We start from the raw sequence: 27,482 nt of genomic DNA on the forward strand, positions 1-27,482 counted from the left end.
CTTGCCAATCTGTTCGAAGAGTGAACAAACCAATTCAGGAATTATTATTTATTATAGTAATACAGTAATATGACTCTGAACAGTTGTCACAAAAGATTCTGTAGATGATGGAAATCCAGAGGAATACGTACAAACTGTTGGAGGAACTCAGTAGGCCAGGCAGCATCTGTAGAAAGGAATAAACAGTCAACATTGCAGGCTGAGACCCTTCATCAGGACTCTTTGGCTTGAAATGTTTATTCCTTTCCATGGATGCTGCCTGGCCTGCTGAGTTCCTTCAGCATTTTGTACATGTTCGTCTGGATTTCCATCATCTGTAGAATCTTTTGTGATAACCGTTCAGAGTCATATTACAGTATTAGTATAATAAACAATAATTCCTGAATTGGTTTGTTCACTCTTCAAACAGATTGGCAAGTTAATTTCATAAAATAGAATATGGTTCTGTTTTAAAAGTTTAGAAATATGTGTTCTGTTTTGGAATGCTGTTTTTCACTTCAACTGTTTGCATGATTTGTATTTTTTTTTCTTTCTCCTGTGCATCAACTGTTGGTCTTTCATTTTTATTTTTATTCTTTTCTCTCTCTAATTGGGTTCTTTTGGGTTTCTTGATTTGTGCCTACCCCAGGATGGTATAAGTTATACATTCTTTGATACTAAATGAATCTAGAATCTTGAAGTTGAACCTGTTCCTAGCGATGCTTGTTTAAATTATTGCATTGCTGAGTTTGGACAGCATTCAGGGATATTTCTTTTAACTGTTGTTTCCCCATCTAAAATATCACCATAACCATTTCATCCTTGTGCAATGTCCTGTTTAAATGATAAGAAATATCCACAAAAGTTTTGACTTTAATGCAGATCTCAATTTAAATCCTTCATGTTGTATACTTTGAGGTTTTCATCTAATATCTGGATATTTATTGGTGTAATTGATGCATAATTATTTTCTGTGAATGGAGCCTGTGTTAATTAGCCATAGTCAGAAACTGCTCTTTGCTGTAGAGAGATAATAAGCAAATGGAAAGGTGAAGATTAGTTACAAGGTGGCCATCTTGGTAATTCAATGTCTGCTTAGTCTCCTGCACATGGTCTGCCTCTTATTGTCTTTTTCTACAAATCTGTAAAGTAATACGTTTCTCATTCAGACTACAATCACTGATAACCCCAAGGGAGAGAGATTGAAAGGTTGCTCAAAGCCAGGAGATTGTGACCCTTCCTCTACATTCATTGCTGGCCTCTGCCTTCAAGACTCATTCTCTGGCTCCAGAATAAATCCACAAGGGGAAACTGATAACTTTAGTTTAGCTGAGAGAATGTAGCATGTACTTGCCCCTTTACTCCTCCATATATCATTTGTATGTTCTGCTGTAGAGGATACAGAGCTCTCAAAGTCAGGGCAATACAGCTACATAATCATTAGTTGGTAATTGACGATATTAGATATTCTGAATGTGCCAATCAATTTGGGATTAATAACGACTTCTAATGTATTTGCCTTTTCAGTGCCTTTGATGTTAATTCTTTTATCTTCTTTTGCTTGTTGCTGTTATTACTGATCCCACCTCTCTCAATTTTGCTTTGAATTATCCTTAGTGGTGCAGGCACTATGCGCCATGTTTTTGATTCTTGAATTTTCATAATGATGAATTGATAGAGGTTTATACAACTGGTTGTTCTTCTGATGCCCATCTTCGTCATTAGCTGGTTCATGGGACTTACAATGGAGGAATTAAAAAAATCGTGCGGCAACAATGGAGATCTTGTTGTACTTCTTCTAAGTGGAAAATAAAGGACACTGTGTCACGGTCAGAAGCTTGGGGTGCTCCAGAGTTTGGAGTTTAATTCCAGCATCATTCTACAAAGAGTCTCTGTACGTCCTCATGCAGAATGCAGTGGGTTTTCTCCGGAAGTTTAATTGGTCATTGTAAATTGTCTTGTGATTAGGTTAGGGTTAATCAGGTTTGTGGAGGGGTCACAGAGGTGGTGTGGCTCGAGGGGCTGGAAAGGCCCACTCCACACTGCATCGCTAAACAAACAAATAAATAAAAAGGAACAGGAGTGACTCGGTTATGGCTGATCTCATTGGAATTTTACATCAAAAAGCTGCAATGCTCAAGAAATATAAGTCACACCTTCTCCACAATCACATTCAAAAAAAAAAGATTTTTAAAAGAATTGCACCAATTACAAATTAGCTCAAAATATGCATGTTTAATTAAAGAATGATATTTCAGAGTTATGTGCGGCATGGTAACGCAGTGGTTAACACAACGTTTTACAGGACGAATGACCTGAGTTCAATTCCCACTGCTGCCTGTAAGGCGTTTGTATTTTTTCCCCATGACTGTGTGGGTTTCTACCAGGTGCTTCAGTTTCCACCCACAGTTCAAAGACATACTGGTTTGGCAGGTTAATTGGGCATTGTAAATTGTCCCATTAGGCTAGGATTAAATCAGGAGATTCCTGGCTGGCGGCTCTCAAAGTGCCGGAAAGGCCTATTCCACACTGTATTTCAATAACTAAATAATATATTTTGTTATGCATTTACAGTATTGTGCAGAAGTTTTAGGTACATGTATATATAGCTAAGACTTTTGCACAGTACTATATATTGGTTAAAATAGGAAGGTGGTTGGGAAACAGAAATAAGAGTACTTAGCTTTATATTAGCTCAGTAGTATTAAATAATTGGTAACTGGAAAGACATAATATATGGTACAGTGCAAACGTCAGGCTCCCCAGCTATATATATGTGCCTAAGACTTTTGCACAGTACTATATATCATACCCAAGTAGCAAACTAGTAATTTTTAAACAATGCAAATATTACACGGTATCAACATGGTATAAGGTAATTTTTTTGCGATGTTACTGTTGTAGACAAATCATAGATGTTCTTATTATGAATGGGATTATGATTCAATAGCAATAGAATGCAGAAAACCCTGATATCATTCATTTACTAAATTCTAGAAATTATTTGAGTAAAAGGGTAAGGACAAGTACTTGGTAGAACCTTGATTCAGCTTGATATCTGTTTATCTATTTATCTAATGCAAGGATGCAGTTTTACATCTTTTTTACTTAGCTATCCTGCTCTGACTATACAAACTCCAAGAGATGGTTGTCCACAAATAAGCCACTTTTCCATTGACCTGTTTCGTTTGCCAGTTCATTGATAGGATGTAATGATCTGGGTTTTTCTGACCAGACCCGCTACCCTCATTCACCAACAGTTCCCCCAAAATGTTTCTTGTCCCAGTCCAGAGACCCAATCACACAGGTCCGGATGGTCTCAAAGGTCAAACAGTGGGGCTCCGAGTGTCGCCAAGGCCTCAAACATGGTAAATAGCCCTTAACTCAGTAGTGGAGTTATGGGGGCACCGTTGTGACAGTGTTGCCGTAGCAAGCTGTTCTTGTTTTCACGAGGCCGAGTTGCAAGCTTGACGCTCAACCCAATTTGGATTCGCTCCGGAGTCCGGCGCTGATCTTATTGTGCCACCAAGCGGGAAACATGGTAATAGTATGTCATGAATGACATCCAGAAGACCTCTTTCTTCAGAAGCCTTTGACAGATGACTAGGGCCTGCATCTCTATCAAACTGTTGGTGATGTGTTTATTCCAAGGAATTCAAAGTTCTTAAGCCTCACTACCTCAGCACTTTTGACGCTGAGCATATGCACCATCCCTCTTTCTGAAATCAACAAACCAACTGTTTTGTTATCATGACACCATGTCACTGGGCTCTCTATCTCCTTCCTATGCTTTAACTCACCATTATTTGAGACTCAGCCCAGTATGGTGGTGTCAACCACAAACTTGTAGTTGGAATTAGAGCAGAAACTGGCCGTACAGTTGTGAGTATGTAGGGAGTAAAGTGGGGGGGGGGGGTGAAGATGCAGCCCTTTGAGGATAATTGTGGCAGGCATGTTTGCTGCCTATCTTTATGATTCCAGTTGTTGGTTAAGAAGTTAAGGATCCAATTGAGTCAAAGAGATGCTGAGTCCCAGGTCAAAGAGTCTGGAGATGAATTTGCTTGGGATTATGTTACTGAAGGTGAAGCTGTAATCAATATACAATAGTCTAGCATGGGTATCTTTAATGCCTAGTAACCCAGAGATGACTGCAGGGCCAGGGAAGACCTGCTTCAGTGGTAGGCAACTGCAGTAGATTGAGGTTTTCTGGGAGCTGGAGTCGATGTGCGTCATGGTCAGCCTCTTAAAGCACTAAAGGGAGACAGATCATGATATTTTTGCTGGGGATTTACTTTGAAGATTTTCTGCATCATATCAGAACAGGTGATACTTGGGGAACTTGGAGGAGTAGCAATGCTTCCATTACCAGACAAATGTAAAGAACAGGAAATGCTGGAAATAGCAGAGCAGGCAGTAGCTGTGGAAAGATAATAAGAGTTAACATTTCAGGCTGAAGTCACCTCATCAGAACTAAAGAGAAAGATTTTTTTTTAAAGATTAGCTTATTTGTCACACATGTACATCAAAACATACAATAAAATACTTTGGTTGTTTCAAATCAAATCAGCAAGGATTCTGCTGAACAGCCTGCAAAGTGTTGCCATGCTTCAGGCACCAACATAGTGTGCTCTCAACTCACTAACCCTGACCCATATATCTTTGGGTTGTGGGAGGAAACCAGAGCACCTGGAGGAAACCCTCACAGTCACAGGAAGAACATATGAAGTCCTTATGAAAGGTGATGGGAAACGAACTGTGATCTTGCTCCTACTATTGTAAATTGATGCATTAATCACTATCTTACTGTCCACTTCCCTCCCTAGAAATTGGAACATGGCAAAGAAAACAGACCTATTTCATTTTGGGTAGAGGGGCGGCAGTTCTTTTTTTCAAAGATGTTCTTCATAAAGCAGAAGTGAGATCAATTCCATGAAAATTGAAATTCAAAAAACTTAAGATGTTGAAGTCAAAGAGAAGTACCATATGGAAATAGATCCTTCGGCCCAACTCATACATGCCAGCCTTGGTACCCACTGGAATAGTTCCATTAACACATGTTTGACACACATCACTCTAAGTACCTCCTGTCCATGTATTTATCCAAATATATTTAAATGTTGTTATTAAACCTGTCTAAAACTTTAGCTGGCAGTTCTTTTGAAGTACACACTACCCTCTGCAAGAAGTTACCTTTTCTAGGCACCACAACAACAACCTTTCACTCAACATCAGCAAAACCAAAGAGCTAATGGGCCATTTGCTGGTGTAGTGGCATCATCAATGGGCTTCGAGGTGGATGATCCTGAGTTCAACTCCGGCTGGGTTCCAACATGGGCAGCAGCAGTAACTGCATGGAAGAAAGGCTTGGCAACCTACTTCTGTATCTTGCCACGAACGCCCTATGGACAATTGCAATATTCATAAGGTTGCCATGTTGATGATGACTCAATAGCGCTCAACAACAACAATTATTGACTATAGGAGGAAGAAACCAGAGGTCCATGAGCCAGTCCTCATTACAGGATCAGAAAAGGAGATGGTTAGAACTTTAAATTCCTTGCCATTATCATATCAGAGGATCTGTCTAGGACCAGCATGAAAGTGCCATTACAAAGAAGACAAGGCAGCACTTCTACTTTCTTAGAAGTTTGTGCGGATATGGTACGTCATCTAAAACTTTAACAAACTTCTATAGATGCACAGAATATCCTGCATGGTTGCATCATGGCCTTGGAATGGAAACAACAATGCCCAAGAATGGAAAAGACTACAAACAGTGGTCGATGCAGCTTAGTCCATCTCCATCATGGGAATAGCTTTCCACCCCATTGGGCATATCTACAAGGAGTGCTGTCATCAGAAAGCAGCATCCATCATCAAGGACCCTACCATCCAGATTATGCTCGCTCCTTGCTGCTGCTATTAGGGAGTAGGCCCCACATTACCAGGTTCAAAAACAGTTATTGCCCTTCAATCAGCATGGGTAACTTCAAAATTGAACTGATTCCACTTTCAAAGACTCTACAATTCATGTTCTTAGTGTGATTTAGTTATCTATTTATTTATTTAGTGTTGTTACTTGTTTTATTGTATTTACACTGCTTGCCTTCTTTTGCTCACTGGCTGTTTGTCAGTTTTGTTTGTGTGTAGTTTTTCATTGATTATATTGTATTTCTTTGTTCAATTGTGAATGCCAGCAAGTAAATGTATCTCAGATATGATGACATATATGTCCTTTGGTAATAATCTTACTTTGAACTTTGAACTTTAAACTGAGATCTCCATATTTCTTTATACCATAGTTGGAGGACACTTCAGTCCATCAAATCTATGCTGGTTCACAGGACAACCCCATCCACCACTGATTTTCCCTTTAATTATTCCTAAATTTCCATTAGCCCCTCCATTCTCCACACCACACCCCTCCACCAGATATCCCATTTGCAGATTCTACTCACCTTCACACTATGTGCAATTTAATCTTTCAATCCTTGCATGTTTGGAATGTGGGAGGAAACCCATTTAGTCATGCAAACTCCACACAGAGAGACCCAGAGGTCAAGATTGGAACTGGCTCACTGAAGCTGTACAGCAGCAACCGTAGCAGCTGTGTAATTGTGCTACCAACTCTTCCTCCATTAGAAGCCAATTCAGAGATACGTCAGCCCCACCACCTGCGACAATCTCTTAGCATCATCATTATCATTCCTCAAATGTAAAAACATGTCTCAAGGCTTCACCTTTGATCAATTGTTTGAAATCTGCTCAATGCACACCCACAACAAGTAATTATCGTTTTTTTTCATCACTTGTGTGGTAAGGCCAGCATATGATGCCCATCTCTAATCAGACATGGTAATCTGTCTTCAATTGAGTGGCTTGCTTGGCCCCTTCAGAGAGCAAACCTCATTGCTCTGGGCTTGGAGTTATAGGTAGGTCAGATCTCAACTGCAACTCTGCAGTTGATGGAGTGCCCTTGACCTCACGCACAGCAACGTGTTTGGGCCTGACTGACAAGGATACAGGCAGGCCATATTCCAATAACATTAAAGACTTAAGAACAAATGTTTTAACCGATGTTTTGTTGTAATATTTCCTTACCGTACAGAAAGTGACCATTCAGCCCATGGAGTTAATTCCAGCTCTCATGCCATTCTATTTCCACACTTATTTTCCATATAATCTATTCGCTCTTACATTCCCAACAATTCCCTCCAAGTTCTTCTAACAGCCAATTATAGTCGGGGCAATTTGAAATGGCCTGTTAGCTGACCAGGCTTCAGGACTCTGGGATGTGAGAGGAAATTGAAAACTAACGTGCTTACCAGGAGAGCGTGCAAACTTCACACAGTAAGTAGCTGAGAGAAGGAACCTGGAACTGCATGGCAGTGCACCACTGCCCAGTGGTAAAGAACTTCACTCAAAAAGTGCAAAGTCCAAAGTAAAATTTATTATCGGAGTACATACACATTACCACACGTAACCCTGAGATTCCTTTTCTGCAGGCATACTTAGCAAATCTATAGAACAGTAATTGTAAACAGGATCTGTAAACTGTAAACATCAGGAAACGTAAACTGCAAATGCAGATATAAATAAATAGCAATGAATAACATGCATAAAGTAACAAGATAAAAGAGTCTTTGAATGAGTATAATTATCCTCTTTTGTACATGAGCCTGATGGTTGAAGTGTAGTAACTGTTCCTGAACCCAGTGGTGTGAGTCCTGAGGCTCCTGGACCTTCTACCTGATGGCAGCAGTGAGAAAAGAGCATAGCATGGGTGGTGTGGATCTTTGATGATGGATGCTGCCTTTCTACGGCAACGTTTCATGTCAATGTGCTCAATGGCTGGGAGGGTTTTGCCCATGATGTGCTGGGCCGAATCCACTACCTTTTGTAGGATTTTCTGCATTGGTGTTTCCATAACAACAACAACAATCTTACAAAACAACAATAGTCTCATTGTCCACAAACAGGAGTATTGTGATATATAGGGGCCTCGGTGAAGCCTTAATCACAACCAACTTTAAGAAAAAAGATTGTCAAACTATACTGTCTCCCAAATTAATACCAAAGCAATGCACACAGAATGCTGGAGGAACTCAGCAGGTCAGGCAGCATCTATGGAAAGAGTAAACAGTTGGCATTTCAGGCTGAGTCCCTTCTTCAGGACTGAGAAGGAAGTGGGACGATGCCAGAATAGAAAGGTGGGAGTGGAGAAAAAAGCTAGCTGGAAAGCAATAGGGGAAGGCAGGTTACTCCAGCTTTCTGTGTGTGTTGCTTTGGATTTCCAGCATCTGCAGACTTTCTCGTGTTTGTAATTCATACCAAGGTCTTCCTCAGCTGCCTCCCCTCATGGGCTGCTCCCCAATTCTCAGAATAGATATTGTCGACCTTGATGCACAGTCAGTACCATATTATGTAAAAGATTCTTCAGACCTACATAAATCGATTTAAGTTTCCCTCTCTTGGAATTGTGGAATGGTGGTGGCGGTTGTCCATCTTGTCTGACAATGACAGGGAACCTATGTGGGAGAGCCTTTGCACTGGGACAGTTCCACTCTCTCCACCTCAGATGTTGGGGTCCAGTGGTACAAACAGGCGTCACAAATGGGGGTCTTCCTTGGTTGCAGTGGATAACCGTGGCACCTTCGGTGCCTTTCACGCCCCTTGCTCTCCACGGAGTGTTGCTGTACTGCCTGCCTGGCTGTTGGATTTCATTGTAGGTTTCATCTGCCCCAGTCTGCTGGAACTGACTTTGTACGTTAGGACAGGTATGTCCCTATCCCACCGGGGTGCAAGGCCACTGGCTACCCTCTCCTGGTTTAGCCCGCCTGTTGAAGGGTGTATCGGGTGTGGCCACTGTCACATGCAAACAATTACTTGGTGAGAGCTGGGTGTCTGAGTGAGCTTCCCCGGAATAGACACGACAACCCCTTCACCAGACCCCAACCCCTACCTCTCCCGATACACCCTATCATGGAATGATAGTATCAAAGGAAATGGTCTTATAGCCTTTCAATTTTATGCCAGCTGCTTGTAGCAGCAATACAGCCAGTCTTATTCACCTGTCCTCCCCCACAAGCACTGTATTTTTTTAAAAAAATATGCTACTGACTCAATTCCATCTCATCTGAACCTGCCTCCACCTCTATGTTAGGAAATGTTTTCCGAGTATCTACCATTCACTGTGTAAAAATACTTCTCCTCATTTTGTTTCTGTATCTTTTCCCCATTACCCTCAAACTGGTTCATGAACCTTTGACCATAGCATCAATGTCCACATTTTAATGTTCACAATAACTCATTGTGAATGCAATTTTTAAAAAAATATCTTTTTGGGACTGCAACCTCTGAAAAGACCTTTAGTGTCACTGGAAAAGCTTTGATTCAGGAAGTATTCAGGTGGTCTATGATTCAGCTGAATCACACTGTGTGAGCTGAAGGTCTGGGAGTTCTACGGCCGCTACCTATTTGAGTTAGTTATGGCCAATTGACAAGGCATCAGATTGCAGAAGCTCTACTTCAGAGTGAATCTTGGGGTCTAATTCCACAAGGGTCTGCAGATGCCGGAAATCTGGAGTAACATAAAGATTTCCGGAGGAAGTCAATGGGTCAGGAAACATCCGTAGAGGGAAATGGACAGTCGATGCTTCAGGTTGAGACCCTTCATCAGGAAAGAAAGGGGGGAGAGGCCAGTATTAAAAGGTAGTGAGAAGGTATCTGTTGAATCCAGGTGAGAGGATGGAAGACAGGTATGTGAATTAGAAGGGAAGTGAGACTGATGTAAGAAGCTGGGTCGTGATAGATGTAAGTTACAAAAAGCTGAAGAAATCGGAATCAAATAGGAGTGGATAGTCGTCAACGGAATAAAGAGAAGGAAGTGAGCAGGGGAACTTGAGGGAGGAAAGTGTGGGTGGTGAGCAGGGGAGTAGAAAGAAAAGGGATGATGGGGCCAGTAGAAAAGGTAAAAAAAGTTTGTGACAAAAGCAGTGGTTACTGCATGTCTGCGAAATCCTTTTTCTCTGTTTATTTAATGGGTCTGTGGTTATGGTTTAAATTTTTGCATTTAAGCCCTGTCCTGTGGGACACCAGTTTAAAATAAGGATCATTCATATGATAATAATGTGGTTACGTTTGTGCTCTATTATTAGATAACTTAGTGGTTGAGTTCTTAAATCAGGAATGATGACTTCCAACGCTTATATTAAATAATTCTGGTGCAGTATGGTGTACTTTTCACAAGAAAACATCAATTCATTTGCTTGTTGTTGCTGTCCTGTGCAGAAACCTCGCATGAGAACCTGCTCAGGAGTGTAAAATACTGGTTTCTACATCTGATCTGACAATTCCTTTCCCTGCCAATCCAATAAGGTCAGTGTTGAGAAAGACAATAGTGTCAGGGGCCAAGATCACTCTTCAATAAGTGGAGAAGCTGTCGCCTTTCAGATGAGGCTCTGTCTGCACTTTCAGGTGAAACTTCTGGATCAAAAGCCAGGGAGTGCTTCGACTATCCTGGCTAACATTTGCTGCCCTTTTGACATCACAAGTGGAGAAAAATATCCACTTGCGTGATTTTGTTGTGCAATACCTCAATACGTAACAACAAAAAATGGACTTCAAACCCAAGTGGGGATTTGATCCTTTCTAGAATAAAGTAATGCTGAATTGCAAGTCAAGTTGACTTTATTTTCAAATATGCACAAGTATGGAGACATGCAGTTGCAATGCAAAACTTACTTGCATAGTATCACAAGCACATGGATTCAGACAATGCATAGAATATAAATGATAAGACCGTTAGACATGAAAGGAGAAATAGTCCATCCGGCCCATTGAATCTGCTACACCATTCCATCATAGCTGATTTATTACCCCACTCATCCCCCCTCTCCTGCCTTCCCCTGTACCCTTTGATGCCCTTACTGATTATAGGAGCCATGCATCTGATTTTTTTATCTGCATTCTATTCTGTATTGCATGTTTATTATGGTAATTAGTCACATGGGTGGAGGCATATTAAAAGCAAAGGGAATAAGTTGTGCTTTGTTCTAGGCAGCACAGAGCAGGGGACTGATGAATGTTATATCCTTTTTTGACCACTTGGTTATGCTTAATTACACTTAAGTTTCATCACTTCAAGATTGCATTCTCTGCTAGTTGCTAGTACAGGACCAAATACATTTCTTCACCTTTCAGGACCAGCTCTAACGCGTGTCATGTTGAATACAAATCGACCCTTCTATGATGTGCGGTCTGTAAGGAAGACAAAAGGAAATTGAATTATGACTTTAGAAAGGGGATTGGATAAAAATTGAACATGAAAATCTTGAAGGAAGTTTAATGGAAAGAGCAAGGGCGTGGGTCTCAAGAAGAATGCCCTTCAATTATGTATGATTCCATAGCTCTTATGAGCTGCCATCTGACAAGCAGCTGGCATTGGATGGGGCAGAAGATTCTGATAGATCGTTATTTCTTGAATCAGGGAACTGTTGAGCTAGACTATCTTATCTTGGTATCTATTTATAGGTCAAACAAACAAAGTCTTCTCCTGATGGAATATTTTCTTTGATCTAAAATGTTAACTCCATATCTCTTCCTACAGATGCAGCCTGACCTGGTGAGTATTCCTATTTCCCTTCTAATCCCATGCATTGCTGAAATACCTTGAACTTATGTTGGATTCTAGGACAAAGAAATGTCAAAATTAAGCAGAAGACTATGAAAGAGTTTCAAGGCAACTAAACAAATAGGAATTTTAGCATCCACCTTAAATGTTATGTTTAAGACGTGACTGATTCATGCCCAGGAATTAATGCCCTTAATTTTGCATTGGCGTAAGTAACATTTAAACTATTTGTTAAATATGTAGTGTCCCTCTGGTAATTTTTCCCTTCCCTTTCCCTCTTCTTCTATTCCCCACTCTGGCCTCTTCTTATTGAGTCTATATGGCATCTAGAGAAGTACTTGACTCATCAAAGCAGAGAAGGCTAGTGATCCAATGCAGGTAAATGGGATTAATATGGAAAACTGCAATGGGAACATGGACATTGTGGACCAACAGGGATGTTACTGTGTTGTATGGCTCCCTGACTACATGATGCATTGCAATCCTCCAATCAGTACCATTTTATTCCTTTCCAACCTGCCAACAGGTCAACAGTTATCCCTCCATCAATATTCCCGGAAAAGGTTTTCAGATTATATACGAGGAAATCTGCAGGTGCTGGAAATTCAAGCAAAACACACAAAAGGGTGGTGGAACACAGCAGGCCAGGCAGCATCTATAAGGAGACGCACTGTCGACGTTTCGGGCCGAGACTTTTCGTCAGGACTAACTGAAAGGAAAGATAGTAAGAGATTTGGAAGTAGGAGGGGGGAAGGGGAAATGTGAAATGATAGAAGACCGGGGGGGGGTTGGGTGAGGTCACCTTTCCGGCTCTCAGCTTCACGCCAACCCCTTAGGTCTTCTCCTATCGTTTTGCATTTTCCCCTCCCCCTCCTACTTTCAAATCTCTTACTATCTTTCCTTTCAGTTAGTCCTGATAAAGGGTCTCGGCCCAAAACGTCGACAGCACTTCTCCCTATAGATGCCGCCTGACCTGTTGCGTTCCACCAGCACTTTGTGTGTGTTTCTGATCATATTGCTGTTTAGGGGAATTTCCATGTGAAAGTTGGCTGCTCGATTTCCCACTCCATTATATGGGTCTTACTTCATTGACGTTGACCTGCTATGCATCGTTGTGAGATGATTAAAGACTTAATGTCAATACAAGCCATTTTGTTTAGCGTAGTGGGTTAGCGGGACACTATTACAGCTCGGGGCTTTGGAGTCTGGAGCTCAATTCCTGCGCCCTCTGTAAGAAAGTTTGCACGTTCTTTTTTTTCTGTGACAGTATGATTTTCCTCCAGGTGCTCCGGTTTCCTCCCTCAGTCCAAAGATGTACTGGTTAGTTGATTAATTGGGCATCATAGATTGTCCTGTGATTAGGCTAGGGTTAAATAGATGGGTTGCTGGGCTAAGCGGCTCACTGTGCCGGAAGGACCCTGTTCCATTCTGGATCGCTGAATGATTGATTGAATAAATAAATAACTTCACAAAATTTTGCCAGTTTTTAGGAAGAACCCTGCATGGAGTGAGAAGGCTCCTGTGAGCAGGACACTCTCGGGAATACCTGGATTTCTTGATTAGAAGTGGATTGAAAGGCAATTCATCTGAACATAGAATAGTACAGCACATTACAGGCCCTTCGGCCCACAATGTTGTGCCGACCTTCAAACCCTGCCTCCCATATAACCCGCCACCTTAAATTCCTCCATATACCTGTCTAGTAGTCTCTTAAACTTCACTAGTGTATCTGCCTCTATCACTGACTCAGGTAGTGCATTCCACGCACCAACCACTCTCTGAGTGAAAAACCTTCCTCTAATATCCCCCTTGAACTTCCCTCCCCTTACCTTAAAGCCATGTCCTCTTGTACTGAGCACTGGTGCCCTGGGGAAGAGGTGCTGGCTGTCCACTCTGTCTATTCCTCTTAATATTCCTCTGCTGCTGCAGCACCCCCTACAGGCATTTATTTAATCATGAATTTATTTTACTCTGGTCAACACAATAAGGGGTTGCGAATAGGGGGGGGATACTGTTATTTAAAGTTATTTGTCACATGTACATTGAAACATCAAAACACATAGTGAAACGTGTCACCTGTGCCAATGACCAACACAGAGCTGGGGGCAGCCCACACATGTGGGCATGCTTTAAGCACCAACATATAATACCCTGATCCCTAACCCCTACTGCCTATTAGGAGTTTGTACGTTCTCCAGCAGAAACTTGTGAGGTCACAGAGTGAACGCCTTACAGGCAGTGGTGGGAATTGAACCCTGATCACAATTGCTGGCACTGTAAAGCGTGACACTAATTGCTACGCTACCGCACTGTGCTTCAGTTGCCAGCACTCTCACCTCTGAGCTGGAAGTTCTGGGTTCTTTCTCCCACTCCAAGGCCTGAGCACAAAAATGTAGGCTGATACTTCAGTGTGAAACAAGAGCAGGGGTGTGATGCTGAGGTTTTATAAGCCACTGCTGAGGCCTCACCTTGAGTGGTGCGAACAGTTTTGGGCTCCTCATGTAAGTAAAGATGTGCTGGCATTGGAGAGGGTTCAGAGGAGGTTCACAAGGATGATTCCAAGAATGAAAGTGTTATCATACCAGGAAAGTTTGATAGCTCTGGGTCTGTAATCACTGGAACTTAGAATGAAGAGGGGAGATCTCATTGAAACCTTTCAAATATTGAAAGGCGTAGACATGGTAGATGTGAAAAGGATGTCTCCCATGGTGGGGTCGCCTAAGACAAGGAGGCACAGGCACAGGATAGAGGAGCGTCCATTTAAAAGAGATGCGAAGAAATTTCTTTAGCCAGAAGATGGTGAATTTGTGGAAATTGTTACCACAGGCAGCTGTGGAGGCCAGGTCGTTGGGTGTATTTAAAGCAGAGCATGATGGGTTCTTGATTGGACACAGCATCAAAGGTTACAGGGAGAAAGCTGGCTTCAAGTTCCTGGGTGTCAAGATCTCTGAGGATCTAACCTGGTCCCAACACATTTATGTAGTCATAAAGAATGCAAAACAGCGGCTATACTTTATTAGGAGTTTGAAGTAATCTGGCATGTCAACAAATACACTCAAAAATTTCTATAGTTGTACCGTAGAGAGCATTCTGACAGGCTGAATCACTGTCTGGTATGGAGGTGCTACTGCACAGGAGCAAAAGATTCTGCAGAAGGTTGTAAATCTAGCCAGTTTCATCTTGGGCACTAGCCTACAAAGTACCCAGGGACATCTTTAGGAAGCGGTGTCTCAGAAAGGCAGCATCAATTATTAAAGACCTCCAGCACTCAGGGCATGCCCTTTTCTTACTGTTACCATCAGGTAGGGGATACAGAAGCCTGAAGGTACACACTCAGCAACTCAGGAACAGCTTCTTCCCCTCTGCCATCCGATTTCTGAATAGACTTTGAAGCTTTGGACACTACCTCACTCTTAATATACAGTATTTCTGTTTTGCATATTTTTAAATAATCTATTCAATATACATTATTTATTTATTATTATGTTTTATTTTACTTATTGTTATTCTTTTTCTCTGCTAGATTATGTATTGCATTGAACTGCTGCTGCTAAGTTAATAAATTTCACATCACATACCGGTGATAATAAACCTGATTCTGATTCTGAGTGGGGTAAAGGAGGGGAAGAGAAAAGGATCAGCCATGATTGAATGGTGAAGCACACTTGATGGGCCAAATGGCCTAATTCTTCTCCTATGTCTTCTGGAAACAATTGAGAGTTCAAAAAACAAACTTACTTGCGTCAATATTTCAAACCCTGTCATTCAGTGACAATGAATTACATTTCAAAATGTTATTTTAACACTTTGTATAGCTAAATTCAGATTTTTTAATATTTTATTTTCCATTTTTCTACAACTGCAGTCACCCTACTAACCCATCAGTCGTTAGGTCCCAAAATGATAAAAGTGCTCTATTTGGAATAAATGTAAGTAAACTGCTACATTTGCAAACAAAGACTGCCACCTGGTGTTTCCTTGATTAAAGACAGTACTAAACAACTTATGGGGCCAATAAATGTCAGAAAGCAAACATAATTTTACAGTTGGTTTAGTCAGGGAAATGCTTCAAGAGGAGCAGAGTGAATCGCTTTAAGGCTCCCCACTTGCGGATCAGGTATATGGTCTGTTTTAGATTACTACACTTGCACACAAAGGAGATTTTTTAAAAACTGTATCCGGCGTTCAAGGATCTCCATCACCCATGGTTTTGAGGATACTATTCTGAAATGCCATAAGCATATTGGAAGATAAGAACTAAGGATTTTCCATTGGGTTTAAGACTTCTATAAATTGCATTCAATTTTCTAGACTTCATATCTGGATTGAAATTACTTTGTTGAAGGTTGCGTGCATGGATTCAGAAGTGTTTGTGCAACTTTAAGTGAGGGTGATGTTGGGCTGAATGAACCTGGCTTAATCCAATAACTTGTTATGAATCAGTTCTTTAAGATTGCTACAGCTGGAGTTGTAGTGGCGATAAACTCCCATGACCTATTAAATGGTTCCAATGGCATGCAGTTCAATAGTCTCTCTGACAACAAAGTCCAGCTCCTGGCCTTCACATGTGGCTTAGCTATAAAGCCTGGTGGAACCATTTCTACCGACAGGTTTAAAACCAGTTGCTTTGGCAGGTGGGGCTCATCAGCCATGATTGGCAGCTCATTTAGGAGAAAGAAAACTCTGATCTCAAACCTCTGCTGCCTTGCGGCTATACCCACTCATTGGGAAGGCTTTGGGGGTAAACTCCAAGGAAAATTCTGGAGCTGGAGTCCCCAAGACTGTCCTATGTTGAGTTCAACATTGACTGGGATATCCTGCAGCGCTGCTGGTACCAAACTGTCTCAGTCTCTGTTCCTTGGTATTCGTCGGCTGCAGGGAGAGGGGGATCCTGCTACGTGGGCACCAGTTTCCTCTGCATATCATACTGCTCTGGCTTGCAAATCACGTAGCCAACTAAGCCGCAACATCCATAGTCAACCCCGACCAATTGAGAGCCTCAACGAATCTAGGGATGTTCTTCTTTATTTACTGGATTTGAGTTGCTGATTTATAGAAGCATTTAATATATTTGAAAAAAACAGCCACTTGCTGAGTAATGCTCCATTATCTCTGTCTATTTCCCCAGACCTGCATCTGCTCATCTCCTGAATTTTATCAATTCATGAGTGGTTTAATGCTTAGCCCTGTGGGATTCATTGGCTCCTCAGACTGTATTAATACAGGGATGGAATTTCCTATGTCTATAATTTTATTGATAAAAATCACATCAGCCTATTAACAAGACTGAAGGGGGAAAAATAGGAAATATTTATTTCATAGTTATTGGCACGTAAAATGCTATTGCCGTTGGGAACGATTAAATTATGCTTACAGGAAAAGTAGGCAGACATTTGAAATAGAAAGAGACTGCTTTAGAGAGAAAAGGGAGCCATATGATTAGCTTCGGATCACTTCAGATCTCAACCAGTGCTTACACTATGGGCCAACAGCCTTCTTTTTATAATTGACATTATGAATCCATTGGTGGCTTCACCAATATTTGTTGACGATATGGGTAAGTCCAAAGCATCCACAGATAGCTGCCCTTTGCTTCAAAAGGAACTTTAAGGTATGAAATTGGTGAAAGTCTGAGGTCAGATAGATGGAATAAAAGGAGATACTAGCATAGATCAGTTGTGATGTATACAATTCTGCCTTTTATAGCTGAATGTGATGTGTGAAACAACAAAGGGACTGTGCTGAGCATTACTTACATACAGCACCGCGCATAAGTCTTAGGCACATATAGTGCCTATAAAAAGTATACACCACCCCCCCCCCCACTCCCCACTGGAAGTTTTCATGTTTTATTATTTTATAACATTGAATCACAGTGGATTCAATTTGGGTTTTTTGACACTGATCAACAGAAAAGACTCTTTTGTGACAAAGTGAAAACAGATTTCTACAAATTGGTCTAAATTTATTACAATTATTAAACACAGAATAATTGATTGTATAATTATACACCCTCTTTAAGTCAGTATTTAGTAGATGCAATTACAACCTTGAGTCTGTGTGGATAGGTCTCTATCAGCTTTGCACATCTGGACAGTGCAATGTTCCCCCATTCTTCTTTACAAAACTGCTCAAGTTCTGTCAGATTGCATGGGGATTGTAAGTGAACAGTCCTTTTCAAGTCTAGCCAGAAATTCTCAATTGGATTGAGGTCAGACTTGGCCATTCCAGGATATTAACTTTGTTGTTTTTAAGCAATTCCAGTGTAGCTTTGGCTTAATGGTCATTGTCTTGCTGGAAAACAAATCTTCTCTCAAATCACAGTTCTCTTGCAGTCTGCATCAGGTTTTCCTCCAGGATTTCCCTGTATTTTGCTGCATTCATTTTACACTCTATCTTCACAAGCATTCTAGGGCCTGCTGCAGTGAAGCATCCCCACAGCATGATGCAGCACCACTATGCTTCATGGTAGGGATGGGGTGTTTTGATGATGTGCGGTGTTTGGCTTCCGCCAAACGTAGCGTTTAGTCTGATGACCAAAAAACTCAAATTTGGTTTCATCAAACCATAGAACCTTCTTCCAGCTGGGCTTAGAGTTTCCCACATGCCTTCTGGCAAACTCTAGCTGAGATTTCTTGTCAGTTTTTTTTTCCAACAGTGAATTTCTCTTTGCCACTGGGGTAACAGTTGTTGTATATGCAGTCTCTTCCATCTCAGTCACTGAAGCTTTGTAAGTCCTCCAGAGTTATCATAGGTCTCTTGGTGGTCTCCCTCACTAGTCCTCTTCTTGCACAGGCACTCAGTTTTTGAGGATGGCCTGCTCTAGGCAGATTTACAACTGAGCCATATTCTTTCCATTTCTTGATGACTGACCTAACTGCACTCCAAGAGATATTCAGTAAGTTGGAAATGTTCTTGTATCCATCTCCTGACTTGTGTTTTTCAATAACCTTTTCGTGGAGTTGCTTGGAGTGTTCTTCTGTCTTCATGGTGTAGTTTTTGCCAGGATACTGACTCACCTGCAGTTGGACCTTTCAGATACAGGTGCATTTTTACTTCAATCAATTCACTTTAACTGCACACAGTTCTTCAAAAACAGATCTCCATTTAACTAATTATGTGACTTTTAAAACCAATGGCTGCATTGGTGATGATTTGGTGTATCATATTGAAGGGGGTTAAGTGTGCAGGGAGGTGATATTTTGTGTTTTATTTTTGTAATTCATTTAGATCACTTTGAAAAGATTTGTTTTCACTTTGACACAAAAGAGTCTTTTTCTGTTGATCAGTGTGAAAAAAAGTCAGATTAAATCCACTGGGATTCAATGTTTTAAAACAATAAAACAAAACTTACAAGGGGCTTAGTACCCTTGATAGGCACTGTATATATAGCTAGGGTGCCGAAGACTGTTGCGCAGTGCTGTCTTTGTCAATGTGGAGCAGAGAACAAGTTTGTAAATCTTGCTGGAGCAAAGGATGTTGTGAATGGCGAGGGTGGAGCACTGCGGGAGGGGTGTGGGACAGTTGGCAGAGGAGTGCCAGGGGTGGGGGTAGTATGGGTGCAGACACACCCAGCACAGAGACACCAGGCAAGGTCGTTTGATTCCAAACAATTGCTTTATTGATCATTATAGATCTGGTGCTTCTTGCTATCACTTTTCCTTTCCCCTTTCCCAACCACGATTCCCCTCTCCCTGATTACTTCCCACTCGTAGTCCACAATACAGACCCATATCAGAATCAGGTTTATCTTAACTCACATATATCATGTTATTTGTTTTTTTTTTGTGTGGTAGTAAACAGGTAACATGCAAATACAGCAAGAAAACAGGAAAGCTCATGGAAAGCTAATGGTTCCTCAATACCTCAATATCACCTCCCTGAATAAGAAGGCACACTAACACCTCCACTGTCTGAGGAGATTTTATATACGTCAAAATATAGTAACCACTGAGACAGTGGAACAACAAAAAATGATCAAAATAGATCATAAAAAAAGAGAAGATGGAGACTCAGAGATAGATACATACAGCTTAGGAAAATAGAGGGCTACGCAGTAGGGCAATTCTAAGTAGTGTCTAGAGTAGGTTACATGGTCGGCTCAACATTGTGGGCCAAAAGCCCTGTAATGTTGTGTAGATTTCTATGTTTTATGCTCTAAGCAGGTGCTACAGCTTGCCTAAAGGTGACCTGCAGGCTAGTGGAGAGAAGGAGCACCTTACATCTCTTTTGATAGAGACATACCCTCATCCCACCATCCCAAATTTTAATTTACTTAAGTTTTTATATATACTTCTTATTAGACAGAATATAATATTAACTTTAAGACTCTTGGCAGTGTGGAGGATCTGAGAGATTTTGGGTCCGTGACGACAGGACACTCAAAGCTGCTGCCCAGATTGACAGTGTTGTTAAAGAAGGCATTTGGTGTGTTGGCATTCATCGACTGTGGGATTGAGTTCAAGAGCTGTGAAGTAATGTTACAGCTATATAAGATCTTGGTCAGACCCCACTTGGAGGACTGTGTTCAGTTCTGGTCAGCTCACTACAGGAAGGATGTGGATACTATAGAGAGAGTGCGGAGGAGATTTACAAGTATGTTGCCTGGATTGGAGGGTGTACCTTATGAGAATAAGTTGAGTGTAGTTGGCCTTTTCCACTTGGAGCGACGGAGGATGAGAGGTAACCTGATAGAGATGTATAAGATGATGAGGGCATTGATTGTGTGGACAGCTAGAGGCTTTTTCCCAGGGCTGAAATGAATAACATGAGGGGGCATAGTTTTACTGTGCTTGCAAATAGGTACCGTGGGGATGTCAGGGGTACATTTTTCACACAGAGACTGGTGGGTGCATGGAATGCACTGCCGGCAGCGGTGATGGAAGCGGATGCAATAGGGTCTTTTTAAGAGCCTCCTGGATAGGTACATGGAGCTTAGAGAAATAGAGGGTTATGCACTAGGGAAGTTCTAGGCAGTTTCTAGAGTAGGTTACATGGTCGGCACTTAGTGGGCCAAAGGGTCTGTAATATACTGTAGATTTCTATGTTCTATATTACTGTAGTTCACCCCACTCCAATTTCATTTGTTCATGAGAGGGATTGGTCGTGTGGATAGTCAGAGGCTTTTTCCCAGGGCCAAAATGGCTGCCTCAAGAGGACACAGGTTTAAGGTGCTGTGGAGTAGGTACAGAGGAGATGTCAGGGATAAGTTTTTTTACACAGAGTGGTGAGTGTGTGGAATGGGCTGCCGGCAACGGTGGTGGAGGCAGATACCATAGGGTCTTCTAAGAGACTTGATTAGGTACATGGAGCTTAGAAAAATAAAGGGCCATGGATGAACCTAGTAATTTCTAAGGTAGGGACATGTTCGGCACAACTTTGTGGGCCAAAGTGCTTGTATTGTGCTGTAGGTTTTCTATGTTTCTATGTTTTTATTTGTGGCTTCCTGCCTTGTCTTAATGATGTCCATTGCCAGTGCAAGGAACAATTTGGGCAGCACAGTAGTGTAATGGTTTGCAAATGCTTTACAGTACCAGCGACCATTGTTCAATTCCACCACTGCCTTAAGGAGTTTGTATGTTTTCCCCGTGACCCCGTGGGTTTCCTCTGGGCCCTCTCACAGTCTGGTAAATTAATTGGTCATTGTAAATTGTCCCATGATTAGGCTAGGGCTAAAATCAGGGCTTGTTGGGTCGAAAGGCTTGAAGGGCCTATACCGTGCTGTATCTCAATAAATCCCACATCCTCCATCTGGGTACGTTGTATCCTTCCAGGCTCAATATCAAATTCTTAGCCCGCTGCTCTACTCTTTCTGCTCTCATGACTGTGTGGCTAAGCACAGCTCAAGTGTCATTTACAGAATACTGAATTATGATGGTGAGTATTCGCACTGGTAGCATTGTGTTACTGTTAGGAACGCATTACACACTAAAAAAAAACACAGCCATCTCTGCAATTTAAAATTGTGCAATACACATAGCCTCTGCAGGTCTTCTCTTGTTTAAAATTGTGCATCTTTTTCCCAGGGGTCCTCTCTCAACCTTTTTCATGCCACGGATCCCTACCATTAACCACGAGATCCGCAGTTCCAAGGTTGGGAACCCCTGCGGTCTTTCCCAATTCGGAAGAGGTGCCTCTAACCTGAAATGTTAACACGTCTACGTACGACCTGCTCTGATTTCTGATTATTTTTCCTTTAGATTGCACAAAATAATCCCACACCTTTGTATTGAAATATACTCGACGTTTCAAAATCCGAAGTATTCTAGAGAGTACCTTAATAACGTAGGTTACATCTAAAGCCATGTGTTATCGTGTGCGCGAAGCATTCTGAGACTTGTAGTTTTGTCCTCGGCCTTCAATTCCCTTCATGCACTGCGAGCGCTTCCCGCATGCTCCGTGGCGGCGGCGGCAGATGTGCTCCTGACAACCAGCAGAGAGATGTTGGTGCTAAAGCTTTGCGTGTCCCGGAACGCTGGCGTTCTCCCGCTGAGGAGGTTGCTTCTCCTCTCCTCGGGCTGTCACCGGTGCCTGCAGCTAAGGAGCCGGCCCACCAGAAGCTCAGGTAAACTCGCGGTTCGCTACGGCCTGCAGTCGGAGCCTGTTCCGGAGGCCGGGCTCCCGCAGCCCTGGGACGGTGACCCTCCCACCGATTCTGAGCATGCTGCCAACCCCGGCCCATCTGGTGTAACAGTCGCTGCCCTTTTCCAGATTGCTTATGCACACACAAACCCATCTAAACCAATGACTTGTAGCACTGTCTCATTTTTATTGTCATACCCAGGATGAAAATCAGCTTTTTTGCACCAGCGGTGCCATACGTTACAAACACGAGGAACATAAATCGTATAACCTCTAAGTTACCATAAATTCGGTATAATTTATATGACGCATTAAAAAATAAACATAATGGCATTAGAGCAAGTTCAGGGGAATATAGTCTTGAGTCCTGGGTCGCCTTCTCCTTTCCTTTCTCCTATGGTCTACTTTCCTCTCCTATTAGATTCCCCCTTCTCTAGCCCCTGACCTTTCCTATCACTTTCCAGCTAGCTTCCTTCCCATTCCACCCACCTTTTTTAAAATTCTGGCATCTTCCCCCTTCCTTCTCAGTCCTGAAGAAGGACTATCTATTAATTTCCATCTGGTTGCTAAACTCCTCTCATTGCAATAAAAAACAGGAAATAGAATTAAAAGTCCTCTGCATGAATTTCAGTGGATAGCTAGAATGTTGCCATTAGTTGTACAATTTATTTTATTAATTTATGGGATATAGTCATTGCTTTTGCATTTATTACTCATTTCAAGTTGCCCTAGAATCTAAGAGTCACCTGAGAGTTAATGTCATTGTTAAAAATCTGAAGTCACAGTTTACTTCCTACCCATTATGGAGCTGGCATTTAGGGCAGTAATGAAGGTCCTCCCTCTCTGGCAGTGTTCAGGGCTTCCTTCATCATGTCAGTAGCTTCCTCTCAGTTTTCACTACTGTCAGTCATGCAAGTTGCTGGTGGAGACTCAGGAATACCATTGCACTCAGATGTGAATAACTCAGAAGTTATTCTTCATTGCTGTTTCCTTAACAGTTTTGTTTTACCAGTCAGATTGTTAGCCCTAAACTGAACCCCCCCCAAACCTGGAGGACTGAGGGTCCACTCCTAGTTTGGCCTCTACTCTTTGACCTGTTTGTCATGGATGACCCTGTCAAGAGCCAAAGCATAAAACCCTATCTCCAGCCAGCATAGCTCCCCAGGTCATTAAGGCATGCAAGCCTCCAAACCACGGCAATTATGAAAGGTTCAATAAGTGCAATTCTGCAGATACTGGAAATCTTCAGCAACACACACAGAATTTAATATGTTATTTATGTTGGTATATTTTGGTTGATAGTACAGAGTTTAACCACTGCTTTGTCCCACAGGACGACTATTATATGAATGAAATTGATATAGATTTCTTTACCTGTTGTCTTAATTTTATACATAAACACCTTTACAGTTTCTTTGCTGTAATGTAGATATGGTCTGTATAATACTTTCTTTGTGACTGCTGCATTGGAATTGTTGGCAAAGTATTATAATTGCTTTGGTCAAATGGAGCAGCCATTTTTTATGGCTTTTTTTATGCCATAGACCGATACTATTAAGCAAGGGGTGCATGGACGCCAGGTTGGAAACCCAGCGTCTCATGTTATAGATTAACTGTTGTCACATGATGTTAAAGTGCTTTGTGCTCAACCCCAGTCTTCTGAAATGCCCAACCCGTCTCCTTTCACAGCTGGGCTTGAGACTGTCCATGGCGGAGTTCTACCTTCTCTCTGGTAGTAATATTTATCAGACAAATATTAACATTAATAGTGTAAATAACATTTGTTTACTAGTAAACTCACTGTTTATCATAATTTGATAATTCAAGTAACTTAATGGACAAAAACTGAATGACTATCAAAAAGTTAATACCCTGTTATTGTAGATGTTCTGTAATGTGTTGAATTTAACAAAATATGACAGCGTTATGATCAAACAAGTCATGTTTTTATGTTTGTTGTAACTGAATGTTTCCACTTGGACTTCCAGAGCATCCTTGGGAATTCTTCAGAAGAAATTACTCTTCTGTTATACTTAAGAAGGATGATGGAAAGACTCAAACTAGTGAGAAGGCTCATCTGTTAGAGGGTAAGATGATGGGAGAAAATTGAGGCAGGGATGTGCAGAAACTAAGCATGATTCAATAATATATTTTTAATTTATAGATTGCCAGGAGCAACTTTTTATGGTACTTCCTATATCGATACCAAACTATTAATTTTTGTCATTTGTTTTGTAAGCAAATTAGTTTAACATAAAGTTTAGATATACTTTGAAAATATTTGTGTATGCTACCAGTGATCTGAATAATATATATTGCTGTCACTTAACTTGCAACACTTTTTTGAAACTAAAGTTTATTTACTGTAAATTCAGAGCGTTTAAAAATGATCAGTTTTGTTGCACATCATTGGGCTGAGTTATCTTTATCCCATTTCAAAAAAATATTCATCTCTTTGCCTAGTTTTGCTCACCCATCCTAATTTAAGTCTCCTTTTCATTTCATTCTTTCTGATGTTCATGGCCTCTTTTTCCTGCCCTCTTTCGAAGCTGATCTCTCATTCCTCTTCTCTAGACCAGGGGCTCCCAACTTGGGGTCCGTGGACCCCTTACTTACTGGTATTTGGCCATGGCATAAAAGAGGTTGGGAATCCCTGGTCTAGAGAAACTGGTGTTTAATTTTCTTGCACTGTAAATGATGGGGTGTGCAGTTTATGATATTGTTGGATTAGTAAGCCCAGGAATTGCGATATGAAGCTTTGTAACATTGCCATGAGTTGGTATCTCATATCAGTAGGAAATCTTTTCAAATATGTCAACCATTGAATAATAGTCCTGATGAGAGGTCTTAGCCCAAAATGTCATTTTATTTCTTTCCATAGATGCTGCCTGACTTGCTGAGTTCTTCCACCATTGTGTGTGTGTGTTACTAACTGTTGCAAAAACTTTTTTTTTCTTATGTGCAAATTTGAATTACTTGATGACAGTTTCTGATCACTTTTTAAATTTCTATATTTCTGCTCCACATGCCAGTACTTGAAGCAAGAATACAACAACTTCAAGCAGATAATGTGACTGAAATGCAATGCACAGATGTACAATTTGTGAACAGAATAAATATAACTACTCATGAAAATCACACTGGGTCAGCGAATCTCAGTTTTCTGCCAGCCAGAGAGTTTGACGGTTCTCTTAACTCAAATACAGCAGCACTCAGAGAGGGAAGGACAGTTGAAAACCAACTGGGTAAAAAAAGCTGTGCAGAAACAGTACATCCCAAGTCTACGTTTGCTCCCAAGAAGTGGATAGAAAAGTTAATTAAAGAAAAAAATAACAAAACCAAAAGGCAGCTCAGTGTTGTGAAAAAATCAAAAGAATGCAAGAATAAAAATGTATACAATGCTAAGAAAGTGGAACAAGGCAGAAAAAGTAGTTCAAATGGCAATTCAAAACCTAAATCTTATGCACTGAGTACTTTACAAGCAGAATCTCAGTTCTCCCAGGATGCTATTCTTGCTGAAGTGGAACATCTTGAAAAACAATCCAGTAACTGGGACCGAACAGCTAAGCTATGCAGAAAAAGCTGTGCAGAAACAGTACATCCCCAGTCTACGTTTGCTCCCAAGAAGTGGATGGAAAAGTTAATTAAAGAAAAAAATAACAAAACCAAATGGCAGCTCAGTGTTGTGAAAAAAACAAAAGAATGCAGGAATAAAAATGTATACAATGCTAAGAAAGTGGAACAAGGCAGAGAAAGTAGTTCAAATGGCAATTCAAAACCACGAAAACCTAAATCTTCTGCATTGAGTACTTTACAAGCAGAACCTCAGTTCTCCCAGGATGCTATTCTTGCTGAAGTGGAACATCTTGAAAAACAATCCATTAACTGGGACCGAACAGCTAAGCTACTTGAAGATGATGAGGGAAATAAATATGGTGACACCCAGCGGCATTTATTATCTTACATAGAGGCCTGTGGGTTTAACAATGACTTGGACAGAGCTCATCAGTGTGTCATGTACAATCACCGCGCTCTTTTTCGCCGGAAACATTTGAATGTTAAGACTTACAGTACCTTAATGCACCTGTGGGCTAAAAAGGTTAGTAAATTTATAATTACTGTGTGCACAACACTGAGATACTGTTCTTGGGTTCCTTTATATCCTTATTTTTTAATTAACTTCAAAGTATTAACAGTGTCACATTAATTAGTTCCTCATGAAATTAGAATAATTTTATACGAATATGGCTGACCTCAGCAAAAAAGTTTAAGATTTTATATGTAAATTTAAACTTTGTAACTACAACCCAAGTCTTAATGGTCACAGTGAAAGTGTGTATCCTAAGATTGCTTTAATTTGTTTATCGGCCAGAGGCCACATAATGGCATTTTTCTCCATTTTCGTATTGATGAAAAGACCATAAGGCATAGGAGCTGAATTAGACTATTTGGCCCATCAAGTCTGTTCCACCATTCAATCACAGCTGATATACTATCCCTTTCAATCCCATTCTCCTTCCTATGTGCTTAAATACAAAAAAACCTTCTCCAACTTGTTATAATGCATTTGAATAGTCGGTCTCTCCCTCTTGCTTGATGCTGCCAGTGTCCTGATTCCTGAGCAAGGTGTAAATGAAGCAGTTTGTAGATTGGACTCTGTAGTTCATATTATGATATGTTTCTGGTTGCTTTTTTTGTTGCTATTTTGTGTGTTTTTGATAGGGGCAGACTGACTCTGTGGCCTGCAGTCAACGAGCGATTCAGCTAGATTGAACTGAGTTAGACTGAATATGCCTGGACTAGTTGGATAATTTGATGTTTTATATTTTTGTGTTTTTTGCTCTTTTTTTCTTTTGCTGTTTGCGTGTTGTTCTTTTTTGACGCATTGGGCATTTTGAGCATTTTTTTTTTTGAATGGGTTCCATGGTTTTCCTCCTTTGTTTTGTTGCTGTCTGTGGGAAGACTGCTCTCAGGGCTGTACACTGCATACATACTTTGATAATTAATGTACCTTGTAACTCTGGACTTGTTATTCTTAACTGTTCCCTTTGAAGAACTCTTTTCTGAAACAGTTTGAGGAAACAGTTAAGAATAATGAGTTGAGAAGGCTCTTTTGTATATAAGCACATAGAAAGAGGAGTATTCCGTGGCTTGAACCTGTTCTCCTTTTCAACAAGTTTGTGCCTTAAACTTCCTTACATGCTGCATCATCATCAGCTTTAGAATAAAAGTAATATTGTTATGCTAACCTTGTGAATTCTGCACAAGATAGCCATATTGAATTGACTTT

The 27,482-nt window shown here is 41.0% G+C and overlaps 1 protein-coding gene across 1 annotated transcript in view; it reads left to right on the top strand.

The window, feature by feature from the left end:
* Window positions 1-22,001: 22,001 nt before the first annotated feature.
* The window catches only part of polrmt (polymerase (RNA) mitochondrial (DNA directed)), a 76,268-nt gene continuing 70,787 nt past the window's right edge, over window positions 22,002-27,482 (top strand). Inside the window, exons 1-3 of the mRNA XM_059991161.1 lie at window positions 22,002-22,175; window positions 24,181-24,279; window positions 25,225-26,291. Coding sequence (XP_059847144.1) covers window positions 22,052-22,175; window positions 24,181-24,279; window positions 25,225-26,291 — 1,290 coding nt within the window. The 5' untranslated portion in view covers window positions 22,002-22,051. The remainder of the gene's footprint in view (window positions 22,176-24,180; window positions 24,280-25,224; window positions 26,292-27,482) is intronic.

The sequence above is a fragment of the Hypanus sabinus genome, chromosome 16 (assembly GCF_030144855.1).
Source record: "Hypanus sabinus isolate sHypSab1 chromosome 16, sHypSab1.hap1, whole genome shotgun sequence".
Lineage (NCBI taxonomy): Eukaryota > Metazoa > Chordata > Chondrichthyes > Myliobatiformes > Dasyatidae > Hypanus > Hypanus sabinus.